The following is a 17,978-nucleotide window of genomic DNA, read 5'->3' as shown; positions in this document are numbered from 1 at the left end:
TCCACTTTACTTTCACATTGTTATTCCGAGTTTATATATTGTTCAAATTCGGCTACGCTACACGACAGTCTTTGGCTCAGATCTCGACTTGAGTTTGTGGCGGGGGGAGGAGGGGGCCAGCGGTTAGGGGCGGCCCACGGCCCTGCTCGCCCTGCACGCAGCCCTGCCAGGTTCGCAAAGTAACGGAAGGAGAGTTCGAGTCCGGGACGACCGAGAGCCCACCTGGAAGTAGGTTTGTTTGCCTGGTGCCACAGCTGAGGGCTTGAAATATCCACCGGACCTCTCGGTACTTTCCTGTTGGACGGGTCCAAACTCTTATAAGAGGGCGGTAGAACTGCTGTTCTGATTGTATGTAACTGTTTTTCAGAGCATTTTATTCGGTTTGTCTTTAAATGACATGCAGATTAAAGCGAGATGACGTCAATCCAGAATTTTATGAAAATGATATTATACTTGGAACTGTTGACGGAAAGTTCGGGGTAAGTTCAGACGTCTTTTTTTTTTTACCGGACACGTCGGTTTTTTTTGAGAGTTACTAAACGCGTCCGGATGGGATTTCAAAACCGAATTCGGATCGTCCTACACACATCCACATCGTATAACCGTTTTGTTTATTCGACAAGATGCTTTCAATGACTCTATTTTGCTCCCTCGTCCTACTTCCGGGTGATTGAGGTCGGCTTGACCAATAGGAGAGGGTCTGACAAAATAGTTAACCTGTCATTGGTGGAGCGCTTTCTGTCTTCGATAATTTGATTGGTCAACAGCTCGTGAGTGACGCGCCGCATGTTTATGTTTATTATGAATCAGCGGCATATGGAATGTTTGAATCGGTTAAAAATACTGTGCGTAAATTTATAGAAATATTAAAAAAATCGATATTAAACCGTTTCAACAGCCCCACTCTCAGGGTGCGTTTGACGATGAACTTCAAATGTTGACCCTGAGTCACACTAGTGCCTGTTTATGACCAGGTAGTATGTCAGCAGAGTGCAGTTTGATGGTAGATGGCTGAACTGGACTGAGTGCCCTTTGGTCCCGGAAAAGATATGAACCCAACATGCACAAACACAACTGAGAGTGCGGTGGAATGACATTGTGTGTGTGCTTGTAACAGCTTGTTCCTGTGTGTCCTCCTCCAGAATGTAGTGGGACTGACCCATGGACACCAGGCGGCTCAGACCGGAGGTCGAGAAGGGTCGTTCCGCTGAGCTGCTGCGGCGCCTCCGAGGCCTATCGCTGGTCTTCTGTCTGTCTGCTCTGTACAGTTGCAGGCGGAGGGGAGAGACGAGTTTCTCCCAGGACAGGAGTGTCCACTGCTGCAGCCAGGTCAGCTGTGGTGGCGACTGGACAGACCATCCTCCTTTCCACTTCACTACATAGACTCTTCAGGTCCGTTTTTATTGTGTGTCTCAGGTGGAAGCAGTGAGCTTCATCCTCCTCCTCATCACCTTCTTCTTCTCGCTGGTGTTTGTCTTCTTCTGGGGTCAAGCCAAGAATGACTACAATGACTTTGATTGGTGAGTGTGTGTGGGTGAGTGTGTCCTCTCTGGTTGAACAGAAGTGCTTGTCCAGGTTCAACTTCGGGCACATGGGCTTCTGGTTCAGTTGGTCTCTGCTGCTGCTGGCCATCGCAGTTGGACTCTTCATCTACATGAGCATGCTGGTGGTGAGTCGTCTCACTGGTCCGAGACTCAAAAATCACAGCACACTGTTGTGTTTAACCTCTGTGTGTGTGTGTGTGTGCACTTGCTTGCAGCTGCTGGCTGTCTGTTTGCTTGTAGAGCGTCAGAAACTCTTCCTGCACTGGAGTCACAAGGTCTCACACACATTCACGCTCTCTCTTGCCCCATGCTGTGTTGTGGTGTTGTGATCTACTCTGTATCTCCTCCAGGTCGGGCTCCTGGTGACGCTGCTCTTCTCTGTTGTGGCCACTGCTGTTCTGTCTGCACTGTGGAGTCAAGAGTGGACAACGCTGTTACTGTCCTTTCAGGTATAACAAGACGAATGGTCACATGACCAGTCGTTGACCTTTGAAAAAAACTCTTTAATAGTAAACTGAATCACTTCCTGTTGCGTAGGTTACTTGCTGCCGTGTTTCTTTGAGCTAGTTTGTCCTTTTTCACCAGATCACGGCGCCGTTCCTGCATGTGTCCGGAGTCCTCCTGATGACGTCACTGGCCTGGCCGGTTGCCTTGTACTTCTTCTGCCTCAGAACTCCAGGTGACGTCACTAGCGTGCTGCAACCAGGATTGTACACTCATGTTCGTCCAAAATAAGGGTGTAGTGTCCAAGCTGACCTGCAGATGTCACCACAACCGTTCCTATGTGTTTCAGCCAGACGCGCTGCGATACTGAGCGTGTACCTGACGCTCCTGAGCGCCCTCTACCTGCTGCCCCTGGCTTTTCACTCCCCATGCCTCAGAGACAGGGCCACACTCCCTCCTCCGCCGGCGCTGTTCGGCCACCGTGGGGCGCCTATGGTGAGTCAGGTTGAACAACACCAGTTGGTGTTTTATTAATTGTGCGTGTTCATCAGCTGGCACCAGAAAACACAATGATGTCATTCCAAAAAGCGGTGGAAACAGGAAGTGATGGTCTGGAAACGGACGTGACCATCAGGTGAAACATCCGTCATCCGATCTCCTTCGTCCAGCCATCATGTGTCATCTAAACCATCTAACATCACAATACGAACAATACTTAATTTGTTCATCTTTTACTTATGAACATGTTATCAAACCTCCTGCTCTTTCGGTTCTGGTCTCAGTTGGGACGGAGTCCCCTTCCTCATGCACGACCAGACACTGCGTCGAACGACAAATGTCCAGCAGGTGTTTCCCGACCGAACCAACAGCGAGGCTGCAGACTTCACCTGGGAAGAGCTTCAGAATCTGGACGCTGGAAGCTGGTTCTTGAACGTGAGTGTGCTGACCCCAGTTAACTGCCGTCACATGACCGCCATCTGTATTCGCAGGACGACCCGTTTGGCTCAGTCGGATCACTGGGCTCAAGCGAGCGTGTTGAGGTGGCCAACCAGTCTGTCTGCAGCCTGCTGGACTTTCTGCAGCTGGCCGCTCGTACGGGTCAGCTGGTTATCTTTGACCTCTACCGGCCACCCAAAGGTCACCCATACAGAGACTCATGGATCCACCAGATTTTGGAGGTGATCCAAATCCAGTCATCCATCCCGTCGGCGCAGGTCAGTGAGGACTCTTCACCCACTTGGAACTCTTGAAGTGTTGACCATGCAGGTGTCTGCAGGTGCTGTGGCTCCCCTCACACCTGCGTCCGCTGGTCCAGCAGATGGACCCAGACCTGCAGCAGACTACTGGTTCTCTGCTGTCGCCAGAACAGATCCAGGAGAACAACATTGTCAGACTCAACCTGCACTACCGTCACATGTCAGCGTCGCTGGTCAGGTGTGGTGCCACCACGACTGGTACTCAGTGTGTCTCCCAGGCTCTGTGTGAGCTTTGACCTTGTCTGCAGCAACTATTCAGCCCTGAATGTCTCCACCAACTTGTACGTGGTCAGCGAGCCGTGGATCTACTCGCTGGCATGGTGTTCGGGCGTTCATTCCGTCACCACTAATGCTCCTCATCTGCTCCACACGCTGAAGCGCCCGCTGTTCCTCATGGTGAGTCATTTCCTGTCTGCCAGACAGCCGCCACCCACAGCCGTATGCCCACTGTCCTCCAGAGTCCAGCTGAATTCCGGGCGTTGTGGGTTGGTACTGACTTGGTGTCGCTGATACTCATCATCTTAATCTTCCTCTGGCAGCGGTAAGTGGCAGGGCACATATTTATGATCAAACATGAAGCGTTGAGTCAATGTGGGCGTGTCCTCTTGCAGGAGGCGACACACGCGAGAGCAGGACTCAATGAATGGCAGCATTCTGAACATTGGAACCTACCATTGGTCCAGACCGGAGCCTGAGTCCAACCTGGATGATGGTGGACACACGCAAACACAGAGATGATCACTATGGTAACCAGGACTTTCTTCTTTCTCAGACTGGTCACGCTGACATTCAGAGAAGTTACTCTGATGTTCTGGAGAGCAGCAGCGCCCCCTTTGGGATGGATGCTGTTTCCATGGCAACAGAAACAAACCAAATAAAGAACCAAGACGGCGTTCTGCGATTTTGAGATATTTGATCACAGATGTCTGGACCAATCAAGACCCGGTTGACCCAGATCCTCTCGGACTCAGTCACATGATCACACAGATTTTTGTAAAACATATATTTTTGCTCGAGCAAGACGTGACATCACACCAGGAAGTGAAGGCTCCAGAGCCCCTTGTGGTCAGGAACACGCCAGGATCGAGACCATGCACTCACAAGCTCAGGAAGGTGCGTTGAGCTTCACTGTCAGTTGAACGTGATTCAGTGGTGGACGTGCAGCTCAACCTCCACAGCCCCTTCAGTAGAGTCTTAGTGCATTCAGAGAACCCTGTGATCCTCAGTCCAGTGTTGCAGCCGGCAAACATTGTGGTTCCTTGAGTGAATGAGACCCAGAGTGACTGGTGGGGTCACTGGGAGGCTTGAAGGTGTTCAATGCTTTCAACAAGAATTGGTTTTCATCCATTAAAACGACAATTTGAAACTTTGTTCATAGGCAACACCATGGCTGACAGCCACCACCAGGGGGCGCTGAATTGAGATGTTTGCATAGAGACAGGAAGTTAATCTGTATGTTCCCACTTGTGGTGGTTTTGACTGCCTCGTGACATGTGAGTCAACAAGCCGTGAAAGATTCAACGCTTGTGTTTGTTAACTAACATTTCAACAGAAACTAAATCACAAAGTCATCAACGTCGAGTTGATCTGAGAAAGGCAGCAGCGGAAATCTCCGCAAGACTGCCCTCTAGAGTCCAGAGATGTCCACTTGAGCGCCCTCTTGAGTGCTCATGAACAAGTTTTTCAAGTGTCGAGTTACAGCAACAGTAGACAGCTCAGTGAAGGCACCAGGTGAGTTCAGGGTGGCCGCTCATCACTTGCTGTTGCCGCGCGACGCTCGCTGTTTGGTCATCGTGGTCAACATCTGGCTGATGTAGGATGTCAGCAAGTCGTCCATCTTGTAGCCCTGGAGGGAGAGAGAGGTCTGGAGGTCGGCACCACAAACTCTGCTGAATCCTGGTGCTGGACTGAGACTCACCAGTGAGGTCTCGCACAGCAGCTTGGATCCTCGGACCAGGTTCCCGATGGTGATGTGGAAGTATGAGTTCCCGCTGCTCCAGTTGGATATCTTGGTGAAGGGGTGTGTGGTAAGGATCTCCTGTGGCACCAAATCAGAGTGTGACAGCAACTCGCAAAACAATCCAGAGCGTAAACTCTGGATCTGAAGTTGGACCAGGTCAGAGGGCTCACCTTCGTCTTGGGCTCGATCAGGCTCACGCCGTGCTTGTTGATGGCGATCAGCAGAGTCTCTGGGTAGTTTGGGTCTGTGGTTTGCTGTGGACAAATCAACTGGATCAGGATCAGATCTCAAGTGGAGAGGGGGTCCTGGGTCATTACCTTAACCTCAAAGAAGGCAGATCCAAACGTGGGCCACTTGTAGATGATCTTCAGGAAGGAGAGTTTGGCGTCTTCGCGGTTCTTCCCGGCGTGCTTGTTGTACAGGGACATGATGGACTGCAGAAGAGACCGGGATAAGAGAACACTCTACCGCCTCTCACATTCAAGACCCCTGATCTGCTCTTGACCACATGATCACCCTCACCCTCTTCCAGTCATCGGGCGCCAGGTGTCGCATCTGATCCTGAGGTACCAGGTCCTTCAGGATCTTGGGGATGTTCTGAAAGTGGGACTTGTCCTCCTCGAACTTCACGCGGTAGATGAGTGCCCCTAGCTGGTAGACCTCCTCCCTGCTGCACTTGTGGTAGCCACGCAGATATTTGGGGAGTTCCTGCACCCAGAAGGGAGTCAGCTGGTCACGTGACCAGTCTGGACCAGTTCGCTCACCTGATAATAGTGGAAGATGGAGTCTGCCATTGAGTCCTTCCCAGGTGCTGTGTTGGTCCAGAGTTTTTTCATGAAGAACACCTGGTAGGTCAGCGAGGGCAGCACACCTGCAGGTAAACCAGAGGGTCAGCGGCAGATCTGGAGCTGGCACCCCCAGAACGTTCGGTCTCTTACCCTCTTTGACCTGCCGAGCTTTCTTGATCCAGTCAGTCAGGTGACGCACAAAGTCAAAGAAGAAGTCCCCATCCGGAACACTAATGACCTTTGAGTACAAGTGCGACACATCACATGGAGCTAATGCTAATATTGGGCCAGATACCAGGCTTGCGGCCTCACCTTGTCTGTGATCTTGACGAAGAGACTGAAGCCCTCAGATGACTTGAGCAGCAAGCGACCAGAGATGTTGTGACAGAAATCTTTGGCTTTGGTGCTGGATTCCACCTCGAAGACCTGCCAACACAGCAGAACCAGATTGAAACCAGACAATGAGGCTGTCGCCGCAGAAATGCAATCGACACTGACCTCATCTGAATCATCCGGGAAATAGACTTTGTGGAAGATCTGTGTGGTCTTGTGCTGGATGGCCTCCACCTCCACCAGGTGAGGGGGGTACTTCCTGGAGCCGTTCCTGCCCAGAATCAGCGACACAGCAAGTGAGTGAGTGAGTGACTGAGTGAGCGTGCGGACGTCTCACCTGAGGCTCTTCTGCAGTCGTTGCATGCAGTCAGCGGCGAGAGGGAACAGCTTCTTGACCTGCAGGAACTTCTGCACGTGAGGCAGCAGCACATTACTGGGAGGGAAGAGACCCGAGCAGAGCCACAGCAGCTCCCAGCCCTTCTCCTCACTGGACCTGCAAACACACGCAGATAGTGTTACGTTGTGCCAACTAAATCCACAGTGCTTTGTCCAACAAACTTGATATGGTTGTCCGTCAGCTGTTTGAGGATCTGACAGTAGATCTCGTCCTTCAAGGGTTCAGCCTTCAGCGCGCCCTCAAAGATCTGGTCTGTCAGCTCATTGACTGAGCGGGCTCTCTTGGATGGGTAGTCTCCCATGTACTTCATAACTGGTGATACGGACGTCAAGGTCTCCCTCACTAACATCAACACTGAGTTCAAGTTGACCCACTTCGTGTTTCCAATGTCTCCAATACTCCAAAAGGATATCCATGAAAGCCACACAGGCCTCCTGGGCCAGCTCCTCGTGGGCCAGAACCTTCTTTAGCAGCGGTTGCTTGAGCGGTTCTCTGCTGCAGCTCCACAGATGTTCCTTTCCACGGGCTTTGGAGATCATGACCCGGCTCAGGGTGCTCTTGGGAGGAGGTCTGCAGAAAAAGCTGGTCAGTGACAGAAACAAATGCCCGTGCTAGATATTGAAAGGACAGAACCTGAAGTGGTCGTATGAGAACTCTTCCAGGGTGTAGGCCTTGCCCCGGTCTTCCTTCTCACAGAGGTTCATTTGAGACTGACTGATGGACTCCCTCCTTTGGTCTGGGGTCATGGTCACCAATGCCTGGCCCGGGAGAGAAAAGCAGGAGAGTCAGAATAGTGCGGCACCTGTGGTCCTGGTCCAGACCGGATCTACACCGCCAAAATCAACTGAACTCAGATTAAGCCTGCTCTGGACTCACCACAATGTCGTAGGGTGGTCTGCTGACCGAGGGCAGAACATAGACGCAGTCCGCGGGGAAGTCTCCTCGCTGCTTGGTCCGGTCATTGACCCCATGGGCCCAGCCAGAGGTCAGGACGTGCTCGCCGTTGTGCTCGTCCAGGATGATCAGGTCACCCTTGGAGAAGCTCAGGAAGTTGGACGCAGCTCCGACTGCAGGTCATAGGTTCTGATCAGCAGACCCAGCATTACAGACAAAGAAAGGTGACGGAAACTCACCAGGATTCGGGCAGTCCAGCAGACCCACAACATATTTGGACCTCTTCCTAAGACCTTCAAGGAAGGAGACCACCAGGTCTCGGATGTCCTCAGCGTTGTTGGACGTGAAAGTGTACTCATCTCCTTTGATGGTCGCCAGTGTGAAACTCTGGCCCTGAAGCTTTCCTCCTCTGGGCCAACCCAAGGTCAGAATTAGACATTAAGGTCTTATACTCACCCTTAGTGGTGGTCATAATGTAATGGCCTGTATGCGCACAGAAGGTTGATACCCGCTCACCTGCTGCTGGACACAGCGACGATCTCAGGGAAGGAGAGCTCCAGCAGAACCTGCTCCTGCTCGTCCACAAAGTACACGCCGGTCCAATTCACTGCCACGATCACGTCATTCTTGGGAAGACTCGGACCTGCCACGGAGGAAAATCGTCTTTCAATATCCTTGGTTTGGTCACAGATTACCAGATTTCAACAGCTGCTTCTCCTCATCCTTTACCTCCATCCCCGGTTACTTCCATAACTCCCCCACACACTCGACTCACCGGAGAACTTGAAGGCCTCGTAGAAGCGCGAGAAGAGCAGAGGCCACTTGAGCCGAGCGAAGGCCACCACGTCCTCCTTCACCTTCTGCACAGTGGCCCTCCTCTTCAAGTGGACTGCCTGGAACATAAGAGACAGGTCTGTCAGTGGTGATTCAGATAGCTGTGGGCGTCGCTGTTCGCTCTAAATATTCAGGACCTTCTTGTTGGTGCTGGTGATGAGCTGGGCCCACTTCTCTGGGGTCTTGGTGGAGTTGATCTCCCGGTCAGGGATATAGGACGAGATCAGACTGAGCAATCGGTCCTGCAGGATCTCAGAACCGTAGTCCACGTAGTATTGCTGTGATGCCAGTTCTGCCAGGTCCTCCTCCTAGTGGGGGACACAAGAAAGCAGGTTAGATGTTGGACCCGCCGAGAGAGCCCACCTCGTCACAGTCCCAACCGTGGACCGATGGTCTACACTCCTAGGCCACTAACTTAATCCCTTGGAGGTGGTCTCACCCTCTCACAGCGGTACTCCCCGAACTTGACCCCCCTGACAATCTGCTGGTAGATAAGATTGGTTGCCACATGGTCGTCGGCAGGGTTGTGCCAGGGAGTGAAGATCTCCTTCCTGAAGAACAACCTCCAGGGGGCGTTGCGCTCCTGTGCTCCCTGCTCTTTGGCATACTGCTCGCACTGCGACACAGCGTCCATCACATGGTCGCTGCCGCTGCCCAGAGATGACACCTGACCAGAGACAGAGAAGTCATGTGACACAGCTGTGCCTTGACCCAGTACGATGAAGAGAGAGAACACACCTTGTCGAACAGGGCAATGTAGAGTGAGAAACCAAAGCGGTCACGCAGGTTGATCTTGTCGGCCAGAGCATTGCAAAGTTCACTAGATGTTGTTGCCGAGTCAGCCAGGAGAGTCTTGGTGGTCCCATCCATGAAGGTCACTGGCAGCATGATGGGCTTTTTGGACTTTGTGGCCTGAGGGACACAGAGACTTCAATGGTGACTCGATCTCAAGAGGAAAGACTCGGTCACTGTGTGATACCTGCAGTTCCAGCCAGGACGGCGGCTGTGTCCTGGTTCGGTTGACAAAGGTGCGTCGGAGCCGCTCCTCGCAGTAGGGAGCGTAGCCTGGTGGCCCGTTGATCAGGAATGTCCGCAGGTACTGAGGAGAGATGCAGTAAGTCCAAGACTAACTCGTGACGTCGTCACTCAGTTGGGGGTCGGCAGGACTCACTTTGACAAACTTCTCGGAGGGGGCGAAGCAGCCTACACACAACGACAGCAGGATCCATCCACGGGCGTGGCTGCTCTTCGAGGGGTTTTGGGTCAGCTGCTTGCAGATCTGACAGTAGACCTCGTCCCTGACGTCAACAACAGAGGACAGCACTGAGCTCATAAACCTTCTGTGAGGTCCAGTTGTGTTATCCCAGACGGTATGTGTCACCTGAGTGCGGGCCTCAAGATGCCGTTCCCGATGATGAAGTGCAGCTTTTCCAGGTTGGAGGTGGGTCGGTCCTCCAGCATGCTGTTCCCCTGCAGACTGTAGTCGCCCTCCGTCAGTCGCCGAGTCACCTGGTGATGACATCATCAGTTCCCCACAGACCTCCTGGCACTGAACCTGCACTCACCTCCTCTGTGATCTTTGACTTCCTCTTCAGGGTCAGAGACACCAGCTTGTGTCGGACACTGTTCCTCTTCTGAGTCTCTGTGGAGCTGATCTGTGGGGAACCAGAGGAGGACTCGTGAGAACTCACCAGAACATCAAGAGGACTCGAAGGCGAACCCGCCTCCCCCTACCTCCTCCTCCCCCTGCAACTCCTGCAGCTCCCTTCTGTAGCTCCTCTTCCCGAGCGTCTCGTAGATTTTGGTCATCACTGGAATTTTCTCGCTGCCGTCATTGATGAGCAAGGCACACTTGGGCTCAGGAAGGTCGCCCATGAACCTCAGGATGGTGATCCAGACCGCAAGCGCTGCCTGCAGGATGAACATTGCTTGGGTGATTAAACATGTCATGAGAGGCGGTCCCAAGACCAGAGATCCAAATGGCCCACCAGTTGATCTCCTTCATCCTCATGAAACAGCAGCGGTTGCTTGAGAGCTCTTCGGATGTAAGTGTGGGTGGAAACCCCCTGGAAGTACGCGGCCGCAAACTTGGAGAACTTGTAGTCTGACAAATCCTCGTCTTCATCGTCAGGCAGCGGCGGCGCCTCGCTCGCCTCCTCCTCCTCCTCCCCGTCTGCCTGGGACACATTCTCCAGGTCCTGTGAGGAGAAACCACACGTGTCCATCTGGACTGACTACGCCGGCTTCCACATCACAAACCTCAAATCCAGAAGGCCCTCGCCCGTCCTGGTTGGGGAGCGGCCCAGAGTTCCCGAGGAACCCAAACATGCGGTCCACCATGTCTGAGTGGTCCACCGGCTGCTCCTTCTCACGCTCCATCTGCTCCAGCAGCTCTTTCTTCCTGCGTGCCTCCTCCCTCTCCTCGCGCTCTCTCTCCTCCTTCTGCTGGGCCAGTAACACCAGGCGCTCCTGGTGCTTCCTGTCAGCCTCGGCTTTGGCCCGCCGGGCTGTCATCTGGTTCCGCAGTCGCTCCTCCTCAGCCAGACGCTGGTTCTCTGCCTCCCGCCGACGCTCCAGCTATGAGACAGACGACAGGCCATCACGTTACTCTGTAACACCACAACATCATCTGCTCTCCAGCTCACCCAATGACAGACAGAGATTCAATGCTTTTTCAAAGATGTTTATTTATTTGCTGTTTATGACAGTGGATGAGCAACATAAACAAAGTTAGCACCATAAGCAGTGTTGGCAGATTTAGCAACATGAGTTAGCAGCATTAGCATCGTTGAAGGCGAGTGCCAGCGTGTTAGCAAGTAAGAGGTCGACACAGCTGGACTTAACAGAGCACCAAAGCCACATCTATGTTCCGTCCTCAAGAACCTGGTGTAGCTTCAGCACCAGTACTCCGGCCGCTCCGGAGGCATAACCAAGGTCACGTAGCAGAAGTAAACATAGGGAGTCTTTACCTCGGAGCGCAGACGCTGGCAGAGGCGCCGCGCGATCATCCCTCTGGTGAACGCTTGCAGGGTCAACACAGCGTGCAGACGCTTCCAGAACGTCTGCCTCACCAGAAAACCTCGGCACCGGGCCTGGATCAGAGTCACGCGCAGGCGAGTGCTCCGGTAGCTCCGGTAATACTTCCTGGACCTGTATACGGCCTGCAGGCGCAGAAAGCCAGCGATCATCTGAAGGACAGAGATGGACAGAAGGTGAGGGGGCAACTTCCCAGGTCAGGGTGAGAACTTCAGGCTCACCGTCTGGTAGTTCCTCCTGCAGAGGTAGCCTCGCCACAGCTTCTGGATAAAGGTGACAGAGCTGCGGAGTCTCAGGAAGTGGGTTCTGATGAGAGACAGATAGTCAGCCAGTTGATGAAAGATCTGCTCAAACGGTCCTGGTCAGAACCAGGTCCATGTTCTGCTCCAGGTCTTACCTCTCTTTGTGGCCCCGGACGGCCTTTTGGATGAGAATGACCTTGTCAGTGATGGACTTGTCTCTCTCAATCTCCAGCCGCATGTCGTGATGGTCCTGTTGGAAAACAGAGCCGATCTGAGCCTAAGCGGTGACCTCTGACCTGGAGTACTGTCCTCCCAGGAAGAGAGAGAAACAAGAGGAACATCAGATCAAGAGGAGAAGCAGGATCAACCTTCAGGAAAATCTTTGTCTTTCCGATCTGCCAGTCGTCGTGTTGACCCAGTCTGGCGCGGACGATCTGCTCACACGTCCCCCGCAGGTCGTCCTGAACATGCGCAGGTTTGACTCCCGGCAACAAGACCCGGTACCGCTCCACGAACTCGGCAAAGGTGTAGCGGATGGGGTAGCCGGCGCGTCTGATCCTAATAGTTTCCATCATGCCGGAATACCGCAGCTGCCGGACGCACAGTTCTCTGTCGAACAACTGTCACAGCACAGAAGAATCAGTACCACAACTGGATACTGTGCTCCAGTCCTGCACAAACTCTCACCATGGGTCTCTTGAACTCGTTGGGTTTGATGCAGCGCACGAAGAAGGGCTGACACACACTCAGGGTCCTCATCAACATCTCCAGAGAGCGTTTGAACTGACTGCTGAGAGTTGGAGAGCGCTTCCTCGTCTCTACTCCCTGGACACAGAGTCAGAAACAGTACTACGTGAGCGACTGCCATGGTAGTGGGGGTCCATCAGAACCAAGGCTGAGTCTGGGCCAGACACTAATATAAGTCCAACAACCGTCGACTGTGGACCTCTGGTCCGTGACTGAGGAGAACACACAGAGGAGAGAGGAGCAGGACGTAGACAGATGAGATTACCTTGGGTGCTGGAGTGCTGGGCTGCTGGTAGCCGCACAGAAACTGAGGTCAGAGGTTGAGAGCAGAAGAGAAACAGAGAGGACAGAAGAGGAGAGTTAGTGTGTGAAAGAGAGAGGAAACATCTCAGGAGCTGGCCAGATCTTCTCTTGACACTTCTCACTGTTACTTCCTCTCCACGCTTCACCCTGATCTGACTAAATGTGTGGAGGTCCCCTGAAGCTGCCTCACTCTGAGGAACTCTCCTGACTTTGGGTTCCTGCCCTCTAGAAGCTTCCAGAGTTGCAGGTGGAAGTGTCAGAGAGCAGCAGACGTCAGAGCAGATCGTTTAAACAGGATTGACACAATAATCCAGGATCAGGTTCTCACGCTGGTCTGTGGATCTTCATCAGAAGATTGGAGGCTGGAGATCTGTTACTCTTGCCATGAAAACCGAAGAGGTACAAATACATTGTGTTTTTCCAGACCTGGCAGAGACTACATCTCCTGAGATCTCCTAGATCTGACAAGCAGCTGAAGAGTGAGGACCTGAGGATCCACCAAGGGAGGAGGACTCACCATGGCCACATCAGCCTGGAAGATCTGCTTGATGAACTTGTTCTTGGACGAGTGGACCAGCTGGATGATGTCAGTGTGAAGACTGTCACGGTTCTTCTCCAGGAAGCCTGTGGGAGGACGCAAAGATCATGAGACATTATCCCCACACGTGGAGCCCGAAGAACCTGTCGAGATGTTTCAGTTTTCTTATCATGAATGGCAGCTCTACATCAGCTCTCCAGGATGAAGCTTCACACTCAGAGCCCACCTCTGGTCTCGTAGTGGACCACACCGGCAAAGTGCTGGATCCCAAACTGTGTCTGGTAGCTGTTTTTGGGAGGGATGTAGTTGGAGTTGAGCTTGTGCTGTGAGTTGAGCTTGTAGAGCATGGTGGCGTCGGTGCCCTGCAGAGACAGTTTGTGTCAACAACTGTGCCGCTGGCAGGTTGCGGGAGTGACTCCACCTTCGGGAACTTGCTCTCCTCGTCGATGAGTGAGATGATGTTCATGGGCTTGTTGGCGATCATGTCCAGAGCATCCTGGTTGTCGGTGAACTCGATGTGCTGCCAGCTGATGTCCTCCAGGTTGTACTCTTCCTGCTCCAGCTTGAAGACGTGACGCACGAAGAACTGCTGCAGGTGCTCGTTGGCAAAGTTGATGCAGAGCTGCTCGAAGCTGCAGAGACCAAGTTCATGAGCCAACATGCTTCATTCTGACCATCATCTTCAAGCCATCGCCATCTCCCTCAACATTCTTCTGCATCATCATCAGCTTACTCAGCAACATCACCACTCCAATTAGCACAGCACCGACTGAACCAAACCTGTTCACGATGAAGTTCTCAAAGCCGAAGATGTCCAGCAGACCAATGGACCGGCGCACAGTGTTGCTCTCGCAGCTCGGCGGGCGAAAGATGGCAGCGTTGATCTTGTCCACGATCCAGACGAAAAGCCGCCCGTAGATCCCCTGCCGGACCAGGACTAAGTTCAGGTCCCCACCGAGAGAAGGTGGCACCTCAAATGATCTGATGTTCACCGACTATTTCTTCTAGAGGGCGCCCAGTCAAGATTGTGAATCACAAATCAATGTGTTTCCAATGTTGAGAAACTTAATTTAAAGTGGTGTAAACGTGGACATGTGCCTTCTGTTGGGTGAACTGTTACCTTGACAAAGGCGTCTCTGACGTCCAGACCTTGTTCCACACTGAGGGGGGTCACCACACTCTCCCCTCTGGTGATGAGAGTCCTCGTGGTCAGACACCCGCACACGTCTTTGGACTCCACCTGCACACGGCCACCAACAGTGAGGAGGGACACACACACATATATATATATATAAAGACAGAGACACACCTCCATGAGTGTTGCAGCTGTCAGCAAGTCAGGTGACCTCACCACCACACACGCGTCCAAATTGTCATACGTTCGAGCTGAAAAGCATGAAACTTGTTACCTCAGGTGTTTGACCCAAGCCTCCTGTCTGTCTGAAAACAGCTGGGCTCACCCTCGTAGCGCAGGTTGCCCATGTGCAGGATGGCGGCCAGCAGCTTGGAGATCTCCCAGTTCTCTGTCTCGGTGAACATCAGGACCTTCATGGCCGACAGGATGCTGGAGTAGTCGAGCAGGTCGTCACGGCCGTCGCACTCCGTGCAGCTCCCCTGCAGAGCCGGGCACACAAGTGTGAGCAACGGTTGATGAAGGACATGTGGCACATTATGGTTGTGGGCTGACCATGGTCAGGTAGGCATAGTCTTGGGCCAGACCCAGGCCCAGTTTGGACTTCATCTCAGGGGCCATTCCCTGCAGCATGCAGTAGAAGATGTGGTAGTTCCTCTCGTCCGGGGCCTGTGACAGATGCGCAGGTGAATCCGGGGAACCAAACCCTGTTTGTCCCCAGGAGAGATGGCTCACCTGCCGGCAGACGCGCGACTTCTCCAGCAGGTACTGCTCGATCTTGGCGCCCTCGATGGCGCCGCGCTTGTTGAAGTGGATGTCGATGTACTTGCCGAAGCGACTGGAGTTGTCGTTCCTGATGGTCTTGGCGTTCCCGAACGCTGAGGCAGGAGAGGTCACACGATTAGCTTCTGTCTGCGCTGGTCTCCTGGTGCTGCTGACTGACCCTCCAGAATGGGCGTGGCCTCCAGGACCTGCTGCTCGATCCACGAGTGCTGACCACTGATGGCCGCCAAGAACTGTAGGATCAACTTGGTGCTCTCCGTCTTCCCGGCACCGGACTCCCCACTGGAGCAGTGCGCACACGCATGTGTACAAACACACAGACATTTTTAATTCCTCAAGGTTACATCCGAGTATTAAATTCAAAAGAGTCCTCTCTGGCAAATTTCTCCTCTTTGGGACAATCACCTGATGATGCAGCACTGGTCCTTGTTGTTGCGCTGCATGTTGAAGTAGCAGTTGTCGGCGATGGCGAAGATGTGCGGCGGCATCTCCCCGATTTTCTTGTTGGTGTAGAGACGTATCTGTTCGGCCGTGTAGATGGGCAACAGCTGGTACGGGTTCACTGCCACCAGGATGGAGCCGGTGTAGGTCTGCAGGGCCGGAGAGATCCATGGGTCAGAACCAGGACCTCCTTGTCAGGTTCTGATGGTTCTCTGACTGTTCTGACAGTTCCAACCTGACCTCTGTGAGAGCCCGGTTCTCCATACTCTGGTTCACTTGTACTCACATAGATGACACACTCATTGTAGCGGATCAGCAGGTTCCTCAGGATCCCAGCTTCATTCAGGTCTCCGAGGCGGATCATGTCCTCCACGCCGTGGATGGAGGTCGGGTGCATGGGCTTGATGTTGGTGGCGTTCTGAGGAGAGATCCAGTGTTCCTGCGCCAGAGAGAGGTGTTAGCCCTCACACTCATGAACACTGAGGAGCAGAGCGAACTCACTGTTCCTTCATCATCCAGAACCTGGATCTGTCCCGACTCGCACAGCTTGACCACAGCTCCCACCGGGACGTCGAACTCACGACCCGTCTTGAGGTCCAGCCACACATGGTCCCCCTGAGGAGAGAAGACCTGGTCACTGCCGAATCTCTTGTTCTCGCACAGGAGACTGTGACCCACCTGCTGCAGAATGACCATGGTTCAGGGGCAGGAAGACTCCACATCAGAGGTCCAGAGGTGGTTCTGAAACACAACAGGCGCACTAAGAAACCTTGTTTCAGATGCAAGTGTGTTGCAGCAGGCTTAGTGACATTCCTGAGGATAATCCCACGTGTAAGGAACAGCAACGAAGCTGCTGAATCATTTTCATTCCCCTGTTTCCATTCTGACAGCGAAGATGCTTCTCTGACCCTCACGCAGTGACAGTAAACAGGTGTCATCAGGTTGGTGTGGAGCTCTGCTTTGGTTGTTAGCAAGAAATTCAATTTGCTGTTGAGACAGCTCACATCCAGGTGACGTCACGTGAGACACAATCGAACACTCTGAGGAAGCCGTTTCAGCAAGACAGAGGGGGGCATTAATGGCCCATTAGTGTGACAGTAAGAAGATTATCCAGCCGTCCGAGCACATGCTGATGACTCAGGTCACATGACCACAATGGAACTTGAACCCAGAATGTTAAGTGGCCGCAGTCCAGATGAGAAACTGAGTCAACATCTTGTGTCAGATGTATGAACATATAGCTTCTTAGCATCGCTGTGCTTATGGCTACAATCAACAACAAAGGTGATCATGTGACCTGAGAAACATCCGACACACATTTACTTCCTGTTGCAGTGTGCCACCATCTTTGTAGTTTGTTGGAAAGAGAGTGGCAAAGGAAGCACACACCTACACAGACAGACAGGTAGAAGATCTCTCCTCTCTTCCCTGTTAACAGATGATAGAGGTTGAAAGCATCCTCCAGTGTTACCAGATCAACTTCCCCTCAGCTCAGGACCATCAGATGTTTGTCAGCAGCTGTTTACCTCAGCTCGGCCTCGTGGTCATCCACTGACACTCAGTGAGATTATAATCCTGTCTGCAGTGAATATTGGGTCGACAACCAACGTGGAACATTCCTTCGCATGGAGACAGTTGTAATCTGGATTAATGTGATCGTCCAAGATTTGTTGGTCTAAGTTCAACGTCAAAATTGAGCTGTCAATCATAGCTGTTGACTGGATGTTCTCTGCTGTGCTTCCCCTGCTGTCTACAGGGTCGGCCACGCAGTCTGCCGTCTCGACTCTCCGCCTGAATTTCTTCTGACGGCTCTGAAGTCTGGACCAGCCCTTGTCTGGACACTAAACCAGGCTGGGCCTAGAGGTTTTAAGCGGCACCCACATGACATCCCCTGTAAATTCTGGATCATGGGCCGTAAGAGGCTTTTGACTAAAGCTGAAGCCACGGTACCGAGGCCCCGGCGGCAGCTCCTGGACTGAATCGGAAGAGTGGAACAGACCCGACCCGTCTCACTCACCTCTACATAAGACTTTTCTTCTTGGTTCAAATATGATGATTCGATCCATTCACCTGAGAAGATCCAAACAGAGACGCTCGTGAACTCAGGAGCTGGTTCTGTCCACAAATGCCGAAAGATCTGGTCCCTGGTTCTGGTTCTTCTGTCACCTGCCGCTACACCTGGTTCTGTTAGTAGGTCCGAATCAGTGACAGGCCTCAGCGGAGTCGGCGAGCCTCATTCGTGGCTGCTGATCCTGATTAGCAGCAGGGGTGGAGCTGGGCGGGTCATGTGACCATGTTGCGAGTCC

The 17,978-nt window shown here is 52.9% G+C and overlaps 2 protein-coding genes across 4 annotated transcripts; one reads left to right on the top strand and one right to left on the bottom strand.

Annotated features, from left to right (window-relative positions):
- Positions 1–128: 128 nt before the first annotated feature.
- LOC128748026 (glycerophosphodiester phosphodiesterase domain-containing protein 5-like) lies at positions 129–17,938 on the top strand. 2 transcript variants are annotated; one of them, XM_053846407.1, is made up of 16 exons: positions 129–228; positions 1,143–1,329; positions 1,417–1,520; positions 1,576–1,669; positions 1,760–1,819; positions 1,895–1,993; positions 2,130–2,223; positions 2,338–2,483; positions 2,540–2,622; positions 2,771–2,921; positions 2,978–3,202; positions 3,265–3,422; positions 3,493–3,640; positions 3,703–3,785; positions 3,856–3,990; positions 17,429–17,938. In XM_053846407.1, exons 2-15 carry the CDS (start codon positions 1,162–1,164, stop codon positions 3,980–3,982), a joined length of 1,740 nt encoding a protein of 579 aa, XP_053702382.1. In that variant the 5' UTR covers positions 129–228; positions 1,143–1,161; the 3' UTR covers positions 3,983–3,990; positions 17,429–17,938. The 2 variants fall into 2 exon arrangements, with proteins under 2 accessions (XP_053702382.1, XP_053702383.1); XM_053846408.1 differs by lacking the exons at positions 3,703–3,785; positions 3,856–3,990; positions 17,429–17,938 and adding an exon at positions 4,017–5,009.
- On the bottom strand, positions 4,529–17,978 carry myo7ab (myosin VIIAb). Of its 2 annotated transcripts, XM_053846403.1 has the most exons (48): positions 17,690–17,978; positions 16,351–16,413; positions 16,174–16,287; positions 15,959–16,111; positions 15,637–15,821; positions 15,392–15,513; positions 15,184–15,326; positions 15,004–15,117; positions 14,777–14,930; positions 14,626–14,702; positions 14,437–14,556; positions 14,097–14,239; positions 13,738–13,948; positions 13,543–13,678; positions 13,296–13,402; positions 12,741–12,782; positions 12,416–12,553; positions 12,097–12,348; positions 11,884–11,978; positions 11,708–11,792; positions 11,420–11,638; positions 10,710–11,027; positions 10,439–10,648; positions 10,185–10,361; positions 10,016–10,105; positions 9,832–9,959; positions 9,622–9,748; positions 9,430–9,549; positions 9,189–9,362; positions 8,890–9,117; positions 8,588–8,758; positions 8,392–8,509; positions 8,133–8,259; positions 7,856–8,025; positions 7,599–7,789; positions 7,356–7,480; positions 7,135–7,292; positions 6,884–7,037; positions 6,663–6,818; positions 6,491–6,596; positions 6,305–6,418; positions 6,143–6,230; positions 5,969–6,075; positions 5,727–5,912; positions 5,522–5,638; positions 5,375–5,458; positions 5,163–5,282; positions 4,529–5,090 (listed from the first exon to the last, which is right to left on the bottom strand). In XM_053846403.1, the coding sequence occupies exons 2-48, from the start codon at positions 16,366–16,368 to the stop codon at positions 4,998–5,000; spliced, it is 6,585 nt and encodes a 2,194-aa protein (XP_053702378.1). In that variant the 5' UTR covers positions 16,369–16,413; positions 17,690–17,978; the 3' UTR covers positions 4,529–4,997. The 2 variants fall into 2 exon arrangements, with proteins under 2 accessions (XP_053702378.1, XP_053702379.1); XM_053846404.1 differs by lacking the exon at positions 12,741–12,782.

The sequence above is a fragment of the Synchiropus splendidus genome, chromosome 17 (genome assembly GCF_027744825.2).
Source record: "Synchiropus splendidus isolate RoL2022-P1 chromosome 17, RoL_Sspl_1.0, whole genome shotgun sequence".
Lineage (NCBI taxonomy): Eukaryota > Metazoa > Chordata > Actinopteri > Syngnathiformes > Callionymidae > Synchiropus > Synchiropus splendidus.
This window is presented reverse-complemented; position numbering and strand designations above follow the sequence as displayed.